The 24,398-nt window shown below is 44.7% G+C and overlaps 1 protein-coding gene across 4 annotated transcripts in view; it reads left to right on the top strand.

The window, feature by feature from the left end:
* Rbsn (rabenosyn, RAB effector) overlaps positions 1-24,398 on the top strand; it is a 56,407-nt gene that overhangs the window by 28,010 nt on the left and 3,999 nt on the right. For 2 of the 4 annotated variants that reach the window (XM_059258231.1, XM_059258232.1), the window contains exons 2-11: positions 3,376-3,689; positions 8,513-8,653; positions 12,604-12,704; positions 13,445-13,490; positions 13,589-13,750; positions 16,111-16,352; positions 17,668-17,738; positions 21,265-21,351; positions 22,043-22,145; positions 23,990-24,094. In XM_059258231.1, coding sequence (XP_059114214.1) covers positions 3,545-3,689; positions 8,513-8,653; positions 12,604-12,704; positions 13,445-13,490; positions 13,589-13,750; positions 16,111-16,352; positions 17,668-17,738; positions 21,265-21,351; positions 22,043-22,145; positions 23,990-24,094 — 1,203 coding nt within the window. In that variant the 5' untranslated portion in view covers positions 3,376-3,544. Of the gene's footprint in view, positions 1-1,848; positions 2,068-2,552; positions 2,810-3,375; positions 3,690-8,512; positions 8,654-12,603; positions 12,705-13,444; positions 13,491-13,588; positions 13,751-16,110; positions 16,353-17,667; positions 17,739-21,264; positions 21,352-22,042; positions 22,146-23,989; positions 24,095-24,398 lie in introns of those variants that run through there. The other 2 variants (XM_059258230.1, XM_059258233.1) reach the window with 2 other exon arrangements.

Genomic DNA, 24,398 nt, shown 5'->3' with positions numbered 1-24,398 from the left:
ATTTGGTGGGGGGAGGGAGCACTCTGAAAGTGCCAACACAGAGGTTTGTGACAGGTAAAGTTAGGCTTGCCTCTGGCTTGATGGTAAGTCACCATCTTGGCAGAGTTCAACGTTATAGAGAAAGCAGGTTTGAGATGTGGCTCCGTGACACAGCATTTATCTAGCCTGTGTGAGACCCCGGGTTCCAACTCCAGCACTGGCAAACAATAAAGCCCCAAACCAAACACACAAAAATAGTCACCAATTTGGAAATAAAAAGAGACTGTCTGTCTTGGAGCCCACTTTACACGTGCATGTGGGAGAACGGAAGGACAGAAGGAAAGGGACACATTGAGAGTTTGAAAGTAAGGTTTTCTTGCAGTGGGAACTCGGGTCTGTGGAACCCCAGTTCTTTCCCTTTTCCCAGCAGTTGCCCCCTCCATACTCAATGCTGTCTCCAAGTTGGGAGCCCCACTGCATAAGTGTTGAGCTGGGGGCGGGGTACAGTGATCAGCTTAGGCCAGAGACCCACTGAGAGAGTCACTTCACTTTATCTGAACAAGGAGGTAGAGACTGTGACCACAGGTCACCTTCAGACAGTAATTCCCCAAGAGCCACAGCCATGATGGGCTGGGATGGTGGCAAGAGGGATGGAGGCCACCTTCTGGTTCCGAAGCCCTGGATCTTCCCTGAAGCCCCTGCTTCTGAAGCCCAGGTTACTGCAAAGTCTACATGGTGTGCTGGCTATAAAGCAAACAGACCTCAGTGATAGATAAGTCTGTTTCTACCCTGTGGTGGTTTCACGGTGCAGCTAGGTGCAGAGGCGACTGGTCTGCAACACTGTCTTTTGTAAATGCCACTTATTTTGCAGAGCTCTAGCTAATGCCATACCTTTTTTTGTTTTGTTTTTGGTTTTGCTTTTTTTTTTTTTTGGTTTTTCGATACAGGGTTTCTCTGTGTAGCTTTGGAGCCTGTCCTGAAACTCACTCTGTAGCACAGGCTGGCCTTGAACTCACAGAGATTCGCCTGCCTCTGCCTCCCGAGTGCTGGGATTAAAGGCGTGTGCCACCACCGCCTGGCTGTTTTTGCTTTTTGAGATGGGGTTTCGTGTATCCCAGATTGGCCTTGAACTTGCTATATAGTTGAAAATTATCTTCAACTTCTGGCCTCCATCCCTAGAGTACTGGGATTATAGGTATGGGAATATGGTGAAAACTGAACCCCAACCAGGACCAATCGGGTCAACTCCCAGTCCCTGACACTCCTTTTCAACCTCTCTACGCTCCTGTGGCTCTATCACATGTCTTTCTGTCTCTTCAGTGTGCTGAACATACTTTCAGTCCCTCACACTCAGAAACTTTAAAAACCTTTTTTTAAAAAACAAAATTTTGTGTGTGTTTTGCCTGCATGTATGTCTGTGCATCTTATGCGTGCAGTGTCCACGGAGGCCTGAAGAGGGCATCGGACATTCTAGAACTGCAATTACAGACAGTTGGTAGCAGACAAGCGGTTGCTCAAACTCGAGTCCTTTGGAAGAGCAGCCAGTACTATTAACCACTGATGCATCCTCAAAAATCCTCAGGGACTTTTTAATGGGCTCTAAATAAAGTTAACGTTGCAGGCAAATTATTTAAGAGTCTAAGCTTTGGTTTCTCCACCTATAGGGTGGGTGAAGGGCGAGTGGTAGGCTTCCAAAACCTGCTATACGTTGCTAGAACCTGAGAGAATTTCTCAGTCACAAAGCTCCGCCTCCTCCTCCTCCCGGGCCCACCCCATTGAGACTGCGCCTGCGCGGAAGCCTCTGCCTTCCAATTTCAGGCCACACAGTCTTGGTCCGCTCTGAGCGCTCGAGGACTCGGCGCTCGACCGCCGTGTGTCAGTCTGCCTTCCGGTTTCCCCCCAGGCGCGCCTGCCGAGCGCCGAGCCGCCGATAGCGATGGCTACCGCGAGTCTCTGAGGAATCCTGGAGGCCCAGAGTCGCGGCCGGAGGTCGAGAGTAGACTGCCGGCCGCGTTTCGGAAGCCTCAGGGCGTGAGAGACGGTGCCGGCCAGCTCGGAGCCGCCACCGAGAACGCGGCGGTGGCTGAGGTGGGTGTGACGTGTGGTTTGAGGCGACGAGGCGGTGGGGAAATGAGAGGTTCTGCGGGCCTCTGCGCGTCTCTGCCCCTACCGTGTTGCGTGGCGCCCGCAGAGTCGCGGTCCTGCGGGTGCACGTGGCCGTGCGGACCTCTGCGGTGCCCCTGGCTGGGTTCTTCACGCCAGTCGGGAGGCAAGGGTTTGCACGACTGGGCTTCTGGTTGCGGCATCGGTTTCGGTGGATTGTGGTGGCGCATAATTGACTTTATGTTAGAGTCTCTCACTTCGTCCACTCATGGAGCCCTATTAATGCTGTGCGCGCGCGCGCGCGCGTGTGTGTGTGTGTGTGTGTGTGTGTGTGTGTGTGTGTGTGTCAGACACCGCGCCAGACCGCTGAGCTCTGATGGTGATGGCGAAAATCACAGGCTCCCCCTCGCTGGCTGTGGTCTTGTATTATTTAGTCATTTCACAGGTATGCTGCCCACGGAACCCGAGGCAGCTGTTGTGAAGGCATCTTGGCCAGAGCCTGCCTTGAGTAAGGGGCGTTTCTCCAGGGTGAGATTTGAGCTGCTATGTGTGGCCAGGGTGGACGGGGGCGGCTTCTGTTTGACTTCTTGTTAGGGATGAGTGCAGGGCAGGAGGAGGAGGAAGCTGTCAACCCTCAGAGGATCCCGTCAGCCACTGCTTGGGGCGAGAACAGGTCGGACCTGACTGTTTCAGTGATGCCTCATGCCTTTCTGGGCAGACTCTGTATGTGAGTAGTCATCAGATTTATTTATTCACTTATTTTCGAGACAGGGTCTCACTAGGTAGCCATGTCTGGCTTGGAACTTGCCAAGTAATCCAGGCTGGCATCACACTTAGAGGCATCTCTCTGCTGCTTCTACCTCCCTGAGTGCTGGGATTAAAGGCGTGTGCTATCATGCTGGTCAGATTTCTTAATTTCTTAATCTAATTCTTAAGGGAAACAACAGGCCCCTGGGGTCCCATTTACTTATTTTCTGAGTTGCTGCCACCCTTCAGCTTTGAGGACTAGAGGGTGCCCTCCTCAGTGCCCTCTGCAGTCCGTCCAAAGCACCCCGCAAGTCTAGCTAAACAAACTCTCCCACTCTGTGCTGTGATTTGTGGCCCCAAGGTCTTGGAGACAGATTTCTTGGGTTTTGTCTTGGTCTAAGAATTTGAGAAACAGTTTGTTTTCATAAACTTGTACCAAACATTAACCTTGTTGTTACAAACTTGTACCTTTGTTGAACTGTGGGAAAAACAAAGAAACCTTTTGTTTGCTACTAATTTGTCTCAATCGACTTGTGTTTTTCTTAGATTCCTCCTGCTGAAGAGAGGAAATCTCATCGAAAGCCACAATGTCACTTCCGGATTATCCATTCACTGCCTGCTTAAGCTAACACTGCCAGAATCCTGCTCCCTTGGGAGGAATCAAGCTGACTTGGCATGAGGGTCCTGCCTTCCTGGGGTTGAGAGGAGCACAACTATGGCTTCTCTTGATGACCCAGGGGAAGTGAGGGAAGGCTTCCTGTGCCCTTTGTGCCTGAAGGACCTTCAGTCTTTCTATCAGCTTCAGTCACATTATGAAGAAGAACACTCAGAAGATCGTGATGTCAAAGGACAAATTAAAAGTAAGAGGCGAGGGTTTTGCTCATTTCATTTTATTAAAGAGACCTTACTTAATAGAGTAGATTTATAGGCTTCCACGTTCCCACTGGGTTAGGATGCTGATAATAATAGTTGCAAGCAGATATCCAGTACTCTCTGTTCTCTGCATTGTTGTTTCTCTTTGTGTATTTATTTACTTTTTTTTTTTTTTTTTAAGACAGAGTCCTCTATGTAGTCCTGGCTGCCCTGGAACTCAATATGTAGACCAGGCTAGCCTCAGAGATCTCTCTGCTTCTGCCTCCTGAGTGCTGGGGTTAAAGGTGTGTGCCACTGGGCCCGGCCCTTATTTATCTTATTTAATACACATGACAGCTATGCTACTGTGAGTTTCATTTTGTTGGCTAGGTTACCAGATTAAGAGAGGTTAGATAACCTACCCAAAGTCACCCAAATGGAGTAAGCCTGGCTTTAAGCTAATAAACATAGCCATTGTAATCTGTTGTCTCTTACTGGATTACTCAGATTATCTCACCCTCAGCCTGGGATGGTTTGGACAGGAATGCTTATCCTTTGCTATAAAAGTGGAGGCCCAGCTGGGCAATTGTGGTCCAGTCCTTTAATCCCAGTGCTTGGGAGGCAGAGGCAGGCAGATCTCCATAAATTTGAGGCCAGCTTGGTCTATAGTGAGTTCTAGCACAGCCAAGGCTACACAGAGAAACCCTGTCTCCAAACAAAACAAAACAATAACAGCAAAAAATAGAGGCCCAATACACACCATTTGCCTGTTACTAATTTAAGCCTTTCTGCCATCCCTCCTTCCTTGGCTAGACCCTGCCTTTTGCAGCTCAGTATTTTTCTGTGTAGCCATGGCTGTCCTGGAACTCACTCTGTAGACCAGGCTGGCCTTGAATTCAGAGATCTGCCTGCCTTTGCCTCCTGAGTGCTGGGATTAAATGTGTGTGCCACTGCTGTCTAGCATTTTTTTTTAAGCTTCCAGTTGTACAGAGAAATCTTCAAAGATAATTTTGACTGTACCTATTGTTCTAACCTCCAAATAAGTCTCTGCTCCTCTGGAGCTCACTTTTCTAGTGAGCTCTAAGTTTCATCTCTCATGTGGCAGCATTTCTGGAGATCACAAGAGTCAGAGTGTGGACACTTGATTTATAATCTGTACTGGGTGGAAAGAAGGGCTGAACCACCAGATGGTGTTTCTAGTGGACTCTGTTCTCCAGACATGTGACTCACATGCTTCTTATAATCAAATATTTGTCCCTGGACTTCCATACTCCATTTTTCAGTTCATTTAAAAAAAGAAAATGAGTCAGGTGGTGGTGGCGGCAAATGCCTTTAGTCCCAGTAATCCAAAAGTAGAGGCCGGTGGATCTCTGTGAGTTCAAGGCCAGCCTGGTCTACATAGTGAGTTTCAGGACAGCCAAAGCTACACAGAGAAACACTATCTCAAAAAACAAAAACAAACAAACAAAAAAATGCTGGGAATATCCAACATAACATTTGTTACAACTTGCATACAAGAACATGATGAAGTCAGACATTTTAGAATCCTCAGGGCTGTGATTGTCCAGGAAACTGCTGACTCCAGATGCTGAAGCAGAACTAGACTCTGCTAAAGGGAGTCCAGGAAAGGGTGGTGCTCTGTCATGTTGGCAGTTCCTGTCTGTCATATGCACTGTCATGTCACTACTCTCCAGCAACCCTACTGGAAGATGTGTGGTGTAATTTTATAGGTTAATGTGGCTCAGAGTTGACCAGTAATGTTTCCAAAGCCACAGCAATTGGCAGAAATAGGCCTGGATCCCAGATCTTCTGCCACAAGTCTTATGTAGCTTTTTCTGCAAGGCATCTCTGATGGTGAAAGACTCTTCTATTCTGATCACAGCATACTTTGCAACTTCCAGGAAAAATGAGGGGGCGGGGAGAAATCCCCAAACCAGATTATCTAAGCTTCCTGTGGACAACCAAAAGGTTTCAAAGAGCTTCCTATCTTGGCATTGCTGACCTCAGTCATACACCATGCTACTCAGAGGACTAGATGACTAGATAGGCCAGACTGTAGAAAAGTTAGAGGTGTCCTCAGACTTCCATGGTAACCTTTTACTTTTTAAATTTTTATTATTTTTATTTTATGGATATGGATGTTTTGCCTGTGTGTATGTCTATGCACTGCTTGTATGCCTGGTGCTCACAGAAGCTAGAAAAGAACACTGAATCCCCTGGAACTGGAGTTATGGGCAATTGCAAGCCCCCATGTGGATGCTGGGAATTGAACCCAGATCCTCTGAAGGGCAGCAAATTTCTTAACTTCTGAGCCATCTCTGCATCTCCTTACGGGAACTTTTCTTTCTTTCTTTTTTTTTTTTTAGATTTATTTATTTATTATGTATACAGCATGTATGACTGCAGGCCAGAAGAGGGCACCAAATCTTATTACAGATGGTTGTGAACTACCATGTGGTTGCTGGGAATTGAACTCAGGACCTCTGGAAGAGCAGCCAGTGCTCTTATCCTCTGAGCCATCTCTCCAGCCCCACAGGAACTTTTCTAATAGAGGAAAATGTTTAGACTGTTTAAAGAATGTTAGAGATGTGAATCTAGGAAATATACATAGCATGAAAATGTGTCATGGAAAGAAACTTAATAAAGATCCTCCAGGGCCGGGCGGTGGTGGCGCACGCCTTTAATCCCAGCACTCGGGAGGCAGAGCCAGGCGGATCTCTGTGAGTTCGAGGCCAGCCTGGGCTACTAAGTGAGTTCCAGGAAAGGCACAAAGCTACACAGAGAAACCCTGTCTTGAAAAACCAATAAATAAATAAATAAATATAAATAAATAAATAAATAAATAAATAAATAAATAAATGTCCTCCAGGATGGGCCTTCTGCAGAGTAGGGTATGGCTCATACAGCACTTGCCAGGCCCTGGCTTCCACACAGAAGGAAAAATACCCTCTTGTTTTTATTCCTTCTATTTCTACCTCAAAAGAACCAACATTCTTTTAACACTAGTAGTCATTTTGTTAAGATGAAATTCCTTTTTTTAATGTTTCTGATATAAACTTTTATTACATTTATTTATTTAGTGTATGTATTTATATATGTGGACACATATATACTATGGCAGTGTATGGAAATCAGAGGACAACTTACGATAATTGGTTCTCTCCTCATCCTATGTGGGTCCTGGAGATTGAACTCGGGCATTCAGGCTGTAAGCATTACCTGCTGAGCCATCTGGAAGGCCCCATTTGTTTTGTTCTGTTTTTAAACAAAGTTTCTTATAGTACCTAGGCTGGCCTCTAACGTAGTGGTGGATGTCCTTATACTGATCCACCTGCCTCCACTTAGAGATTCTTGGATTACAGGTATGTCTCACCGTGCCCTGGTTGGGTAGATTCTTAGGTTGCAGGTCTTCGTGCTTTAGTAGTCCTAGTGCTGGAGAGGCAGAGGTGGGAATGGAGCTTGCTGCAGGTTAGAAGCTGGCCTTTCAAAAAATCAAAAGAGGAAGTGAGAGAGAAAGGAAAGATTGACATAGAATTTTTTTCTTTAAAAGCATTTCATCTCTCCATTTGGTCTATTGATCCTTCAAAATTTTATGATGTTTATTTAATTTATTTTAAAATAAGGTCTCTCTGTGTAGCTCTGGCTAGCTTGGAACTCACTATGTAGACCAGGATGGCCTTGAACCCACAGATATCTGCCTGCCTCTGCCTTCTTAGTGCTGGGACCAAAGGTGTGTACTGTCATGCCCATAGGTATTATATTTGTAAACAATAAGAAATGGAACACTAAAATATTGTACATAGGTATCAGATTTCAAAGGCAGTTTTAAAAATTGCATTTATTCATTTATTTTTGTTTTGGTCCAGGGCATATGCGATGGCATGTATGTGGAGGTCAGAGGACAACTTAAGGGAATAAGTTCTCTCCCACCATGTGGGTCCTGGGGATCAAATACAGCTCTTCAGGTTTGGTAGCAAGTGCTTTTTACTTCCTGAGCTATCTCACTGGCCTCTTGGGGGCAGTTTTAAGCAGACAAGATCAACTCACCATTTTTGAAAAGTGGTATGTAGGTTTGAACCCTGGCCCTGGTCCAGCTGAGGTTAGCCCTTTTATAGTAGGCAGAGGAAAAGGTGGTTGAAAATTGATTGTAGCCTCTGGTTTGTTTTCAGAGATGTATGGATTAGTTAACTGGGCCCCTGAGAAGGCTGCCAGGCAAGTTTCTTTATCATCCAAAGTAGTTCAGTCTTGTTTGCAAAATGAAGAGGTGTGTTAGGCGTAGTAGCACACTTTTTTTTTTTTTTTTCTCCTGAGACAGGGTTTCTCTGTGTACTTTTTTTTGGTGCCTGCCCTGTATCTTGCTCTGTAGACCAGGCTGACTTTGAACTCACAGAGATCTGCCTGCCACCGCCACCTGGCTTGTAGCACACATCTTTAATCCCAGCACTTGAGTGACAGAGCTAGGTGGATATCTCTCTTCTAGTTCAAGGCAAAAGTGTTCTATGTAGCAAGTTCCAAGATAGTCAGGGCTATGTAGAGAGAGCCTGTCTCAGACAAACAAAAATCCACCATCCTGGTTCCCTCATTGAGTTTGATTTGGCTCCTTTTGTTTAGATGGACTATTAAACTTGGGAGTAAGTGCTAACTTAGCCTGTATGTTGGAAACATGAACAGCATTCTGCTGGTGGTGACTTCTGTGGGGTATAAGGTAATTAGGTGTTTCCCTCACTGCTGCATTTCTTTGGGGATCCAAATGTTCTTGTGCATTTTAAAATAAGGATGATTATTTTTATATAATCTTGGGCTCATTTGTGGTGTTTTTCATTTCTTCAAGGTCTTGTTCAGAAGGCTAGGAAAGCAAAGAACAAGTTGTTGAAACGCGAAGGGGATGATCGAGTGGAACCAGGGACCCAGGGATATGAATCATTCAGCTATGGAGGGGTTGATCCTTACATGTGGGAACCCCAGGAGCTTGGTAAGAAACTTCATTCATTCATTCAGTGCTTATGGGATAGCCACCCTGTTTTAGGTAATTTTGTTTTTCAGTTTTAAAATTTTATATCACAATCTCACAATCACACACATACACAATTTGATTATATTTTCCCTGTATTAGTCAGGTTCTCAAAAGAAACAGAACCGATAGAATATGGTCCTGGCAGTTCAATGGCTGTCTCAAGACTGAAAGGCTGGGAATATGGTAGTTGCTAGTCTCTGTAGTCACAATCTGGTGCTGTATCCTAGAGGATCCCTGGAGAGCTGCTGGTCTTCAGTCTGTGTTAGAATCCTGAAGAATTTGGATTTAGTACTGGCTGCAGCAGCAGGATAGATGAACTTGCCAACGGGAAGGAGGGCAAGCAGACTAAAAGCAAAGTTTCCTTCTTCCAGCCTTTCACATGGGCTGCCATCAGATTTAATACAGATCTTGTTTCAAATAATCTAATAAAGAAAGTCCCTCACAGGAGTCCTCAGCAGCTTGGATTTTAGTTGATTCAGATACAGACATGTTGACAAGCAAGGATTAGTCATCACATCCCCTTCTACCATCCTCTCTGCTCCCCTCCTCTCTCCCAATGAACCCCTTCTTCCCAACAAGTCATCTTCCTACTTGCATTGTTTGAGCTGATTGAGAAAGCTTCAGTAAACCCTAAGGGTTAAGCATTGTATTGGCCTTATGTCCTCACAAGGAGAGAAATGGAAGGGAAGGAGCTGAGATCTCTTTTAAGTTAGGCAGTGTGTTAAATGAGTTGTATGTGTGGTCTCCTTCAAGTGTCACTGTCCCTGCTGAGGATCAAACAGCTATGAAACTGCAGCAGGAGAATGTCATTCTGTTTTATCTCCTGTCAGCCTAGTCACAGACCCCATTGACAGATCTGTCTCCTTACAGGTTACCTGACAAGTGATAGGCACTGAGCATCTTACTTTTCTGATGTGCATAATTATGACTTCATCTGCTTAGTTACTTTAAACTGGAAGTGCTGGGGATAGAACCGAGGGCCCTGGCAAGTGTTATGCTACAGAGCTATATCCCCAGCTTTACTCTACTTCTTTTTCCCTTTTTTTTGAGATAGGTTCTTGCTATGTAACTTTGGCTGTCCTGGAACCCACTATGTAGACCAGACTGGCTTCAAACTCAGAGATCTGCCTGCCTCTGCCTCCTGAGTGCTGGGATTAAAGATGTTTTCCACTACACCCAGCTTCTACTCTACTTTTAAATTGATAAAAATAGTCTAAAATTTCTTTTTATGACTATTCAGTCTTGTGAATATACCAAACAGCCCCCCACAACAAAATCCAAACCATTGAATTAATATGCTTAGAATGACTTCTAATTTTTGTGTTTTTAAATTGAGACTGGTACTCTCTATGTAGCCTTGACTGTCATGGAACTCCCTTTGTAGAACAGGGTAGCCTTGAACTCAGAGAGATCTGCCTGCTTCTGCTTCTGCCTCTCAAATGCTGGGATTAACGACATGCAGGATTACTGTGCTTTAAATATTGAATTATATGTACAGAAATTACATGTCAGTAAAGCTGTTAACAAAAATATGCCACATTCGCTGAGCTAAAGTGTCTCATCTTACATATTCTGTAGCTGTGGATTGGATTGATAACAATCACTAATTTGTTTGCTGGAATTTAAAATTTTATTTATCCTTTCATTCAATGCTTATTGTGCATCTATGTGCCTCATCCATGCTGAGTCTGTGCTCTTGACACTGGGCTACAAACTCAGCCCAATAAATATTTTCTGTCCATAAAGTGGATAAGTAATGTTTCTTTCATAGTGGTTTACTTTACTTCCATATTCAAAACCCTTGTGAGATTGCCTGCTCCAACCACTACAACACCCACACATACACAGCATGCACACACAGACATACACATGCACATTTAAATAAAAGTAATAAAAATAAATCTTTAAAAAAAATACAGAGAAAACTAAGGCCCTAAGAAAGGAAGGGGTGTTTACCAGGGTCACTAATTGCCACTGGGGAAGGTGGCATTAAATCCTAGAACTGTGCTGTCCACTTCAGTAGCCACTAGCTGTATGTGGCTATTGAAATTTCAGTAATGAATCAAATAAAATGTAACTTCCATTTCCTCTATTACACACACTTCAGCTGTGCAATATCCCTCTGTGGTCAGTGGTCTCACTGTGAGTATACACAAACATTTTTATCACTGCAGGAGAAAATGCTTTACAAATAATGCCATTGTTACATGACTTTCTGGGGACCTGTAAAGGAAACACCTGTTCACTTCAAATAAGGAGGATGCAGACAGAACAAAGAAAGTTCCCACCAGTCCAGTTTGGTGAGATAAATGAGTTTATTAGGGTTATTTACAGGAACATGAGTGACTCATAGGCAGCTGCACCACTGAAAAACCCCAACTCCCCGCCCACAAAGCTACTGTTTTATTTTTAATTTTTAAAATGTATTTATTTTTTTAAATTTTGTGTGTCTGTGTGTGAGTATGTGCATATATGTATACAGTTGTCTGTGGGGTCCAGAAGAGGGTATCGTATTACCTGGAGCTGAAGTTATAGGTGGTTGTAAGCTATCTGATATGGGTGATGAGAACTGAACTTGGATCCTGCAAGAGCACTGTGTGTTCTTAACTGCTGAACCCTCTTTCTAGCCCTAAGTTCCTGTTTTCTATGTCTCTAAGTCTACAGCAGAGTGAATGCAAAGCTGGATCCAGAGCACTGTCTAGTATTGAAGCAGTAGTGGTGGCTATAGGCTCAGACCACATAAGGTACAGATAAAACTAGACGGATGAGGTACCATGTTTATGTGTATGGTGTCCCTGCTCTGATTAGGGATTCTGCTGATCTTAGCAAGCAGTGTCTAGCCATAGGAAGGATGACCTGTTTTGTTACAGTCAGGCACGCAGCAGCTTACTGCAAAAAGGACTTACTCTAGTCAGGATTCAGAGGTCTACTTCCATATTTGAGAAATATATCAGCAATTGTGAATTATATTAAAGCTAATAGAAGCATAAAGGAGAAATTTCAGACAAGTGAATTATAATACTTTGTGATGGCTTGTTTCCTAATTGCCATAGTCCTAATTGCTAGAGTGGTCACTGGGAAGAGCACTGAATACTGGCAAGGTCAGAGGGCAGCATTGGGAGCAGATACACTGAGGTCAGATACTACCTGCTAACATTTGTATTGGGACCATTTATGCTGGGTCTTAGATGCTAGACTGAGGAAGGCATCTGTTTAACTGTACTAAAGGCATATATAACCACTTACTCCCCCCCACTCCCCATTTTGAGAAGGGACTATTATTATTATTATTTGGTTTCTCAAGATAGTTTCTCTATGTAGCCCTGGCTGTTCTGGAACTCACTCTGTAGACCAGGCTAGCCTTTAACTCAGATCCACCAGCTTCTGCCTCCCAAGTGCTGGGATTAAAGGTGAGAGCCATCACTGCCTGGCTTTTGAGAAGGGATTGTTTTTGTTTTGATAAGAAGCTACATTATACTAAGTCACAAAGTAGCTAAGTAACTTGTCTAAGGTTACTTAGTATCTAGCAGAATTGAAATTTAAACTCAGACTAGCTCTAATAATGACCTCATCTGCTATGCTTTGTGACCTTTAAAGGTTTGGTAAGGCACTAAAATCTTGAATTTTTTTTAAATTTATTTATTTACTTTTTATTTATTATGTATACAGCATGTATGCCTGCAGACCAGAAGAGGGCACCAGATCTCATTACAGATGGTTGTGAGCCATCATGTGGTTGCTGGGAATTGAACTCAGGACCTCTGGAAGAATAGTCAGTGCTCTTAACCTCTGAGCCATCTCTCCAGCCCCAAATCTTGAATTTTTTTACTTGCTTTCCAGTTCATTGAGGATCTAGAGAGGCATCATGAGAATCTTTAACAATTCATTTATCTTCTCTTCCCTCTTAGGTGCTGTGAGAAGCCATCTTTCTGACTTTAAAAAACATCGTGCTGCAAGAATTGACCACTATGTTGTTGAAGTCAACAAATTAATAATCAGGTTGGAGAAGGTAAATTTTGTAGTTTTATTTTGCAAGTACAAATTTTGTAGGAATCTCAGTTTCTATAGTGTATGTTATGTGAGTGATGTATATCTGATACTGAGAGAGCTACAGAGGACAGGCTTGGCCAGGACTGGCCTTCCTAAAGTGAATGGCTCACACTGATAGACTTGCTGTGTGCCCACTCCCCCTTTCTGCCTTTCACCTCCACTTACTGCTTTAAAACTTCATTCTGGGGTTGTTCCAGGCGGTCACTCAGTGTGTAATGTCATTTGATAGCCAACAAGCAGTGTCCAGCTCTGAGTACTCAGTCAGGGCTAGGGCTAGTATGTGTTGTGGGGGCATCTTGGGTAACCTTTCTTGTCCTGTAGTGCTAGATTATGCCTGTGGCACTGCCATGATTATGTTGTGCGCTGACCCTAGATACACTTGCTATATATATCTGGATTGTGGGGGGGCATGTGGTAGCATTTGTAGGTATAGTCCCTTTTTTCATTTTTGTGGTGCTCTAGCAAGCACTCTTCCAACAACTAAGTCCCAGACCAGGAAAGTTCTTATAGGTATGGAGGTTTCTTCTGGATCTGAAATTAACATGTACCTTGTGAAATTGTTTGGATAACTGGGGTTGGGGCCGACCAGTGAGGCTTGAAAAATGCAAATGTGCATTGCCTGCTGAGTGTGAGTGGCAGGAGTGTGGAGCATGTCCCTTAACTGGTTAACTCTATTTGGCTTTGTGTTTTTCTGTTTAGCTCACTGCATTTGACAGAACAAATACTGAGACTTCAAAGATTAGAGGTAAGTCCAGACCTTTGCTCACAGTCATCCCATTTGGGCTTTCTCCCTGAGAACAACTTCAGAATGCTGAGCTGCTTTTTTCTTTTTTCCTTCCAAAGCAATAGAAAAGTCCGTGGTGCCTTGGGTCAATGACCAGGATGTCCCTTTCTGTCCAGACTGTGGGAATAAGTTCAGCATCCGGAACCGCCGTCACCACTGCCGCCTCTGTGGGTCTATCATGTGCAAGAAATGTATGGAGCTCATTGGCCTGCCCTTGGCAAGTAGGTGATGTGGCTGTGGGCCCTGGGCCCTCATCTCTTTTGGGACTAGTGATTGTGCCTAGGCCCTTGGGACCACTTGTTTAATTAATGGCCCACAGAATCTTCCTTCATCTATTTGTTGAGTTCATGAAGCCCACTACAGCCTAGACACTGTGCTAAGGCCCAAGGATATAGTGGCCTGTACAGCTGGTGTGCTTTTTTTTTTCCTTTTTTTTCAGAAAAGGGTGTTGGAGTCCCTGGAACTGGAGTTACAGATGGTTGTAAGCCACTATATGGGTTCTGGGAACTGAACCTGGGTCCTCTGCAAGAGCAGCAAGCACTTTTTAACCTATGATACATCTCGCCAGTCCAGAGATTTGTTGTTGTTGTTGTTCTTTTTCTTTTTTAATAGTTTGTTTATTGTTTTTTCTTTTCTTTCCCTGCTGCAAGACCAGGTTTCTCTGTGTAGCTCTGGCTACCCCAGAACTTGCTCTGTAGACCAGGCTGGCCTCTAACTCAGAGATCCACCTGCCTCTGCCTCCCAAGTGCTGGGATTAAAGGTGTGCACCACCACCCAGCCCTGAATTTTTTTTTTTTTTTTTTTTAAATAAGGAATCAGATGAAAACTATCTTAGGCTTTGTGGGCACACATGGTCTCTTCCCTTTCTTCTTAGTTAAAAAAAAATAGGAGCAACTTCTTAAAAACCATCTGGGTGTGTGCACATTTGGGAGGCAGAATCAGAGGGTCCCAACATGGTTAGTGTCAGCCTGGACTACATATTGAGGCTTAGTCTCAAACTAAAACCAAACAAGCAAAGGTAAGCCTAGATGTAGTGGCTCCTGTAACTTCAGCACATGGGAAGCTGAGGCTGGAAAACTACTGTAAGATTGAGCCTGGGCTACAGAGTGAGATGATCCTGTCTCAAAACAAAAGTAAAAAGAGTAAAAAACATTTAGTTTAAGAGCTATACACAAACAGGGCGGAGGCTCAATTGGCTCACAAGTGGTTATTTGAACATTTCTAGTCTGTAAGGCATTGCTTGTTTCTCCAAGGAAATCTAGCAGGGGAGCTAGAGACTCACACACACAATTGCTTCATCAGGGAGAAGCTGAGCAGCTCTGTGTCAGCTATGCCTAGAAGTGCAGGTAAGGTTTTGGGTCAGAGGATTTGAAAAGTGAGCCGTGGTTCTTTTCCTCTCCTTATGATAAAATTTTCAAACATCTCAGTGTCATACAGAAAGACTAATGGTTTTTGGGAAGTGCTAAGTGCCATGGAGGCTCCAGTGAAAGGAAGCATGGAGGCATGGGGTCCACATGTGATGTCAGTGAAGTGCCTTGAAAGAAAATGGGTTGTTAGCATTCTAGGCCGAGTAAAGAACATCAAGGGGTCCTGGTACTAAGTCCCCAGGGAGGTGAGCTGAGTAGCTGAGGAGGGAGAGTTGCTATGGGAAATGTGCAGGGCATAGGTGAGACCTGGAATAACAAGGCTGTAAAAGTACAAGTGGACCTGATGCTCCAGTCCTTTGCAGATCAGCTGCTTAGACACTGCTAAAGGAAGATTGGGATGCAGCTCAGTGAAAGAACACTGGCCTAGTATGGTCAAGGCTCTGGGTTCCAGAGCATGGGTTAGCAACACCAGAGTTCTATTATTTGTACACACTTGGCTATGAGGCTTTGGACAACACGGGGCAAAGTCACTTTTTGTCTGCCTAGTTCTTGTGTCTGCTTTCTTTACCTTGATACTTTCTTTTCTCCCTGGAACCTACCTCCTTTCAGGACGCTGCTCACCTTTCTGCTTTTGGGCTTTTTACCTGGGCAGATGCTATCAGGGGGCCTTGATGGCTGTGTTAGGCCTATGAGTATAAGACAGTTTCTACCCAATAGTTGCTGATTCACAGGGCAGCTCTGTATATATATATACAGCTGTTGGACAGGGAGAAAAAGGAATGTGGCTCCAAATGGATAATGGGAAATGATATGAAGGGCAGATCTTTGCTTCCTAGAGGGTATGTATCTGAGCTAAGCTTGGAAGGGGTGAGCACCAGGTGTTAGGGACTGGTGGGAGGGATACAGAGGAAAGTCTCTGGAGAATGTGGGTTGTGTGGAGAAATGGGGCAAACAGAGGAAGTGAGTATGGCATGGCCAGGTTAGGATTAGTATTGCAAGCCCCAAAGACAGGTCACAACAGGCTGTTTGGACCTGATCTGCTTGGCAACAGCATTCTTTTCTAACCCCTGTGGCAGAGGAGTAGGTCCTTCTTGTCCAGAAGTGAAGCCTGCTCTTACTTCCCAAATCACATCTGTGGCCTGAGTGCTGCAGTCGCAGGTGGTGGGGTAAGTGGCGCTGAGGGGTCACTGCTGCCTGTCTGTTATGGTTTGTAGATAAGCTCACCAGTGCCAGCAAGGACTCCCTGAGCACCCATACCAGCCCCAGCCAGTCACCTAACAGTGTCCATGGCTCCCGCCGTGGCAGCATCAGTAGCATGAGCAGTGTCAGCTCAGTCCTGGACGAGAAGGATGATGACCGCATCCGCTGCTGCACACACTGCAAGGACAAGCTGCTCAAGAGAGAGCAGCAGATGGACGAGAAGGAGCACACACCTGACATCGTGAAGCTCTACGAGGTGACGCACGCCAGGCAGATTCGGCTGTTTGCTGTACACCTGCCTGCAGGTTCTAGAGAGTGCTCTGGGAAGTTGTTCCCTTAAATCACTTTCAGTTCCCACCCAAGGGCCATGATATGATTTCCCAGCTAGGGCCCTGGGTGAGTCAGAGTCTGTCATCCTGGGTGTGTGGTAGCAAACTCATTTTCCTATCTGCCCTCACCCACTCGAAAGGAAGGAGGCACAAGACAAGCAGGGAAGAGTGGTTGTTCTGTGCATGACCAGGTTCTGTGGAAAGACAGAAGCTGAAGATGTAGTGAACTGTGGGCTGCAAGGGCCCTGGGAATCCCACTTGGGAGTTTTGGTCTTTATCAGTTTGAGCTGCTAAGTGTTTTCAGGGCTTGTCTGTTTTCTGCCTGTCAGCTGAGAGTCTCTTCTGAGTCTCAGCTACCTTAGTCTTCATTGCCTCCAGTGCCCTGGAGCACCTAAGTGGAGGCACACTAAGAGGGAGGGAAGTCAATGTGGCTCCGTGGTAGACCTCTTGCTGTAGGTTTCATCTCCAGTACACATCTAAAATCAGTTGGTATGCAAGAGGAAATAGAGTGTGTAAAGGACATCTGGACTGGATATGGTGGTATACCCTTTTAGCCCCAGCATTTAGGAGGCAAAAGCAAGTGGGTCTCTGTTAGTTTGATGACAACCTGGTTTACATAGCAAGTTCCAGGCCAGCCAGGGTTGCATAGAAAGACCCTATTTAAAACAAACAAAAATAAACAAATTTAAAAAGAAAAAAAAAATCTGGGAATGAGGGTAGGCAAGCCTCCTAATGACCAGGTGACACCTGTGGGTTGAGGAGAACTAGTTTGGGAGACAGGTGGGGAAGTGAAGGACACTGGGAGCAGGGATCAGCCTGGGCAGAGGAAGTTACTTGAGCAAAACTCTGAGCCAAGGAAGAATGTTCTCAATGTGCACTGGACGGCCATCTGCAGGTCATATTTACCTACTGTTTTGAGGAGAGCCCTGGCAGTGCCATGTGCTGGTAGCTGGCATCACCTGGCAGAGAACACAGTGGCTGATTCCTCTTCCCCGTCTAGACACATTGTACTCTGGAAGGCTGCCTCTCAAAAACATCTGGTCCAAAGGTCCACCTCTGTTCTTTCCCTCCTGTGAGATTTTCTGTTTAGAAAATAGTCTATCCATAAGGAAACTAACAATAACAAAACAAAACAAGCCAGTGTTTTAGAGGGGCCTTTTATTTATGGCTCTAGTGTAGGTTGGCTTCTATGTCAGAGTTCCTGTCTTCAGTGTAGCACTCACTTCTTCCTTTTGTTCTTAGAAACTACGACTTTGCATGGAGAAAGTTGACCAGAAAGCTCCTGAGTACATCAGGATGGCAGCATCTTTGAAGTAAGCCACTCCTCTCTGTTTGTCTGACTCACTGGGGGCTATGATCTGGCTGGTGAGGCCAATTCTTCACTAGATGAAAATGGAGATAGAAATCTTTCTACTGTTTTTTTGTTTTTTTATTTTTTCCTCTTTGGTGCTAAGAATGGAACCTAGCCTTGTATGTGCTTAGCACATGCTCTAGCACTGGGTACACTCCTGCCAAAAAAATAGAATCCTTTTTCCCCAGATTTTAGGAGATTAATGTTAATAGGTTCATTAGTATGTATTTGGTGCCAGACCGCCTCTTTGGGTTTTGTTTTGTTTTTTTTTTTTTAAAGATTTATTTATTTATTATGTACACAGTGTTCTGCCTGCATGTATCCCTGCAGGCCAGAAGAGGGCACTAGATCTCATTACAGATGGTTGTGAGCCACCATGTGGTTGCTGGGAATTGAATTCAGGACCTCTGGAAAAATACCCAGTACTCTTAACCCCTGAGCCATCTCTCCAGCCCTCCATACCGCCTCTTAAGCTCCTAACCCCCAGCCTCTTACCTCCGGAAGCACTTAAAGGTGTAAAGTTGAAAATAGAATCTTAACTCTGAGTTCTCACATTTGTACATTGGTGGACACATGTTTTTGTCACATGATTTTTGAAACTACACATAACCGTCCATGTTCATGTGTCAGGGCCATTCTGATGACGCAGATTTGGGAAGGGCCTCAGACCATAAGTGCCACTGCTCTTATGTGCAATCCTTGGAAACAGGTGAGGAAGGGCAGCCCATCTCATGCCTAGCTTGCTAAGGTGCCTCTTAACAGTGCATTGTAGTGTCAGGCTTATAACAGGTATTTCGAGCACAGGTGGTAGACAGCGGCACTGGGCAAATGCAGCCTACCTTGTACTTTCAGTGTACAGTTCAGTGATGTTAGGTAGTGCAGTCACAGGTTGTCTAGTTGTCACCGCCGTCTTAGTTGCAGGTGTTTGTATCACTCTGGCAAGTAACCTCACACCTGTGAGCAACTTGCCCTCTTCCTAGCAACCACTCATCTGCCTGGATTTGCCAGTGCGTGATATTCCATTGTAAATGGAATTACATGACCTTTTGTGTCTGGCTGCGTCTACGTACATCAGTGTTTTCAATGTTCATCCATGTTGTAGAATTGTCCTTGTATTAAAATGTGTAGATTTATTTATGAAGTTTGCTTATTCTTTTGTCAATTGATGTTTATTTGGGTCCCCTCTCACACACTTTAAACTATTGTGGATAACACGGTTTTTTTAATTCTGTTTGTTTTTGAGATAAGTTTTTATGTAGTCCAGGCTGGTCTTAAACTCACTCTGTAGTTGAAGCTGGCTTTGACCTTTTGATCTTCCTGTCTTTACCTCCAAGTACTGGGACTATATACATATGCCAACATGCCTGGCCAGGAATTCTGCACTGCACCTTTCATAATTTTTTGTGTGTATGTACGAACCTGTGTGTGTTTGCATAGGAGTATAACTTATGCTGGGTTTTAATCACAAAACTCTGCATTTAACTTTTTGGATACAAAATTATGTTCCAAAGAACTTTGTGGATATATCTTTGTCCTGGCATTTTATAATTTTGTTTCTCCACAGTCTGGCTAACACTTGTGGCCACCTGTTTCTTACATATTTATTTAGTGTGTGGGGTGCATCTTGTGTATAATGTGTGTGTGTGTGCTCTTGTGTATGAATGTAGGTTCATGCATCCATGGCTAGTGCTGCCTTTCTACATTCTGTGATTTTCCCTGGGGACAGCCATTGCTGAGCATATTTCCAAATGGTTAACTTTCAGTGTTCCTCCAGGGACCATCTTTTCTGGGTTTTATGTCACTGCATTCATTCACTGAGCAGATGCTTCATGAGCGCTACTAGTTCTGTGCACATACTGTTCTCCCTCCGTTCTGGTGACTGAGGCAGTGGTCAGAGATGATGGTGCCTATCTTATGGACCATCCTCAAGGGAGCAAGTATTGAATGGGCTAACTCCAGCCATGACAGTGCTCTGAGGGAGTAAAATTGATGTGAGGAAGTGATTTCAGTCCTCAGTTAGCTTTTTGATTTTCTGTGAGCCACCAAGATAGAGCCTTAGTCCTAGTTAGGAGTCTGAGACACGATCCTTGGAGCTGAGGTATTCAGCATAGCAAGGTTCCACTTAAAAAGAAAAACAAAATCGAGTTTCCCTGTGTAGCCCTGGCTGTCCTGGAACCAACTCTGTAGACCAGGCTGGCTTTGAACTTACAGAGATCTGCCTGCCCCTGCCTTCTGAGTGCTGGGATTAAAGGCATGGGCCACCACTGCTTTCTTACTTCCAGTCTCCTGTTTTTGCAAATTTTATGGTGAAAAGATGATGAAGCCACTGTAGTGAATCCCCTGATGATAGAACACTGCCATATTTTTTTTCTAGTCAGTTTCATACACGGTAAATTTGGTAATGCTTACTTAAGTTATAGCTGCTTCCCATAAAGAGTTGAGTAGCTGAGCCAGGCAGTGGTGGCGCACGCCTTTAATCCCAGCACTCGGGAGGCAGAGCCAGGAGGATCTCTGTGAGTTCGAGGCCAGCCTGGGCTACCAAGCAAGTTCCAGGAAAGGCGCAAAGCTACACAGAGAAACCCTGTCTCGAAAAAACCAAAAAAAAAAAAAAAGAGTTGAGTAGCTGTTGGTGAGGCTAGTTCCAGGTGAGAAAGCTGCTGAGCTGTTCTCATGATCCAAAAGTTCATCACCAAGAATATGGAAAAGAAAAGCCAGAATCATGGTACTTGGGTTTCAGCAGTCTGGCAAGTTTGGGTGACAAGCTTGCAAATGAATAATGACAACACTAGAGTTGACGCTGCTGTTGTGAGTTAAGCTGAGTCTGGTCTCTTCTGATATCCCCTCACCACCCTGGGCAGTTCGTCCCTATATGGAGCAGTTGTTTGTGACAGTCAGGGCAGGGCAGTTGACATAGCTAGGAGATCCCTCTTCACTGCATAGCTACTCCTCTTCTTCAGCAGTAGCTGAGTGTGAAAAGCCAAGTGACTTCCAGCTTTCGTGTAGTTTTATTGGCTCATTGATTGAGTCACTTTATACCTCTCGTAAGATAAAGTGGGCAACTGCTCAGGAAAAGTAGTCAGAGAGAGCTCAGCTGCATTTGTTTTGTTGATAAGCCTAAGAGCTGGTCTTTGTGGGCTGGAGTGATGCTCAGCAGTTACTGAGTGCTCTTCCAGAGCATCAATTAGGTTCCCAACACCTATGTTAGGTGGCTCACAACCTCACAACCTCCTGTAACTCCAGCTCTAGGGGATTTGACACTTCTGGCTCCCACAGGCGTATGTACTCACACTCATACACATACGTAAAAATAGTAAAATAAATCTTAAAAAAAATGGCTTCTGCTTGATTACTGCATCCCGAGGAATTGATGCATTGTCTCCATGAGTCTAAAAGCTTTAGGATTAACCATCTGTGTCTGAGGATGTAAGCACTGTGCTCTCCAGTTAGCACCATGAAACTTAGGTCAAACCTTTATGATTTCTCCTTAGTGCTGGGGAGACGACCTACAGTCTGGAGCATGCCAATGACCTTCGAGTGGAAGTGCAGAAAGTGTATGAGCTAATAGATGCTTTAAGGTGAGTTTGCTAGATCATGTTTCTGCTGCTGGTTAATAGGAAGAAGATGGTGTTTTGATAAAACGGTGAGTGGTGGGCAGCAGCTTTGGGCTAATCTAGAGTCCTAGTGACAGAACAGTGGAGGAGGAAAGGTGCCTGCTTTGCTATCTACTATAGCTCTGTAACTTCTGTGCTTATGGGTGGGGTGCAGGTCAGTAATAGAGTACTCTTCTAGCATGTACAATGTCCTGGGCTTCATCCCCAGCATTCAGGGGATCAGAGAAAAAGATTTCTGATGTTCATTAGTAATAAATAAGAGCTGCTGTACTACCCGTGTGCCTGTCCTCATGGAACAGGACAGGGTTAGCACCTCCATTTTATAGGAGAGGAGCTCAGGAACCCAGGTTCTTTGGGTGTCTGCACTCTTGAATATTTTAAGGTGATGACAGCAAGACATAAAAGTATGGGTTGTTAGTTGCCACACCCTGTGTGTGAAACCAGGCTTTCCTATGTTGCTGCTTCTGTGGCCACACATTCATCTGTGCAGTGTTAGAGGAGCCAGAGGGTAAAGAATGGGCCTTGCTATGAGGGACACCTCAGTTTCTTCCGTGTTCCACATCCTCCTGGTACCAGAGCCTGGCAGCTCTAGAGACTTCACCGTGTTTCCGAGGCTGGCAGCACCCATTACATTGGTGCCTTTGTTCCAATATAGTAAGAAGATCTTAACCTTGGGCTTGAACCAGGACCCTTCACCACATCCAAACACTTTGCGGCTACAGAGAATGATCAGATATTCAGCTACACTATTTGTGCAGGTAAAGCCATGCTAGGGTGACATAAGTGTGTGGCTTGCTTGTTTTCTGTTGATACATTTATTATTTCTTAAAATTATTAATGCTACATTTGGAGAAAAAGCTGAAACCTAGGTAAAAGTAAAGATATGTTTTAAAAATTATTAAACATTTTGACAACTTCATACATGCATAGTTATTGTGGTCATATCACCCTCATTATTCACTCTTATCCCCCTCCATTCCTGCTGACAACTTCGTCCCAGCTAGTCTCCCTCCTGCTTCATGCCTTTTATTCTACGTATGTATTTATGTTCGTATGTATGTTTTTTTTATTTAATGTGTGTGTGTGTGCATGTGTGTGGGTCTAGTGTTTTGTTTTTTAGATTTTCTTTTTAGATTGTGTCTATGTGTATCTACATGTAGGTTGATGCACGTGTACGTGCCATGCAAGTGCTGCAGAGTCCAGGGAGGGCATTGTATGCCCTGGATCTGCAGTTACAGGCAATTGTGAACTGCCTGATGTTGGCGCTGGGAACCGAATTCAGGTCCTCTTCACTCCTGAGCCATCTCTGCAGCCCCAATCTTGTGTTTAAAATAGCTTTTAATCCTACATCCCCAATACAATTGTTCTTCATTCTGGTATATTTTCTCTCTTAATTCTTTTTCTCCATTTACATTTTTATGTGTACCATTTTTAATTAGTTCATTGCATTAGTTTTCTGGTTGCTGTGATAAAATACTTTAAACTTAAGGACGACTTTATTTGGGTGACAGTTTGAATCTGTCATGGCAGCAGGAGCTTGAGGCAACAGGTCACGTATCTGAATCAGGAAACAGACAGATAAATGCTGATGCTCAGCTAGCTCTCCTTTTTATTCACTCTGGGAGCCCAGCTCATAGAACAGTGCCACCCACACCAGAGTGGGTCTCCCCACCTCAAACTTTTTTGGAAAAACCTTATGGACACACAGAGGTGTGTTTCAATTCCAAACCCATTCAAGTGGACAAGGAAGATCAAGCCTTCTTTGCATACCTGCAAATCTGTATCGTTTTAACCACTGAGTCTTCTATGCTTGATTGCCCACGGAATGCTACTTTGGCTCTGTCTGCTCTCCTCTATTGAACCAATTCATTTTAGTTGGGGAGTTGGTGGAGTCAAGTTTTTGCTGTTAGTGGTAGGGGACTCTTTCTGGCCCATTGGCTAATGGTTCAAGAGCAGACTCAAGCTAGGTGACTAGATCTGAGTTGCATTTTCCTACCTCTGATGTCCCCTGCATTGTTGGAGTCCCTGGATGACTTGGGTGAAGTAGCTCTGTGAAGACTCCTCTACCTGGCAGTTGCTTCCTGCTCAGATCGTCTGAGGAAGGCCAGGAGTCCTAGAAGTTTCATGGGTTTGCTGAGCCTGTCGTCAGCTTCTTGAGGTTTCATGACTTTAGGCCTCCAGGAGGGAATATTTCCATTGGTAGAATGTGGTTACATAGCAAGGGGTCAACAACAAATTACTAACGCATGTGGTGTGGTAGAGAGCATGAAGTACTAGGGAGTGGGCTGAGGGGGGTAAATAAGCACAATGGTGGCAGGCAGTGCTGGAGTCTAGGTGGATGTGGGAAGAGGGGGTCGAAGCACAGCCTCGGGAAAAGCTGTCACAGTCCTGGGGATACCTCGAGATCTGATGTAATCGGCTCATAAGGAAAAGGCAGCTCCATCTGAAAGGTGACTGCCAGTTAGCATGAATGTCCTTCCTGTCAATGGATGGAGTGCCTTAGCTTAAGCTTAAGTGTATAAGGCTTAAGGTCCAGCCCACCCACCTACCCCCCCCCCCCCCCAAACACTTAAGTGTAAAATTGTCTGTTACTCTCCCACAGGAAAAGTTACTGGGGTTGATGTCACTGCCAACCAAAGAACAGTTTGAAGAACTGAAAAAGAAAAGGAAGCAGGACTTGGAACAGAAGAGGACCATGGAGAGACAGGTGCATGGCGCCCAGGTGTCCAGTAGCTGTTGCCTCCCTGCTCTCATATCCCACCCCTCTACTGCTGAGTCTCCTTCTCAAGCTGGCTTCTGTTATGGCCTTAGAAAAATAGCTGTTTTTCCTACTGGTGCTCTCCTGCCTAGACCACCACAAAGGTTGGCAATTTTCCCTCTGGTAGGCTTGTAGGCAAGTTCCAGAAGACCTTGGAATGTGCACTGTTCAACAGAAAACAGCAGGTGTGGTGGTACATGCCTGGATCCCAGCCCTCAAGAGGCTGAGACAAGAGAATTTTGAGTTCCAGACC

The sequence above is a fragment of the Peromyscus eremicus genome, chromosome 3 (assembly GCF_949786415.1).
Source record: "Peromyscus eremicus chromosome 3, PerEre_H2_v1, whole genome shotgun sequence".
NCBI lineage: Eukaryota > Metazoa > Chordata > Mammalia > Rodentia > Cricetidae > Peromyscus > Peromyscus eremicus.
This window is presented reverse-complemented; position numbering and strand designations above follow the sequence as displayed.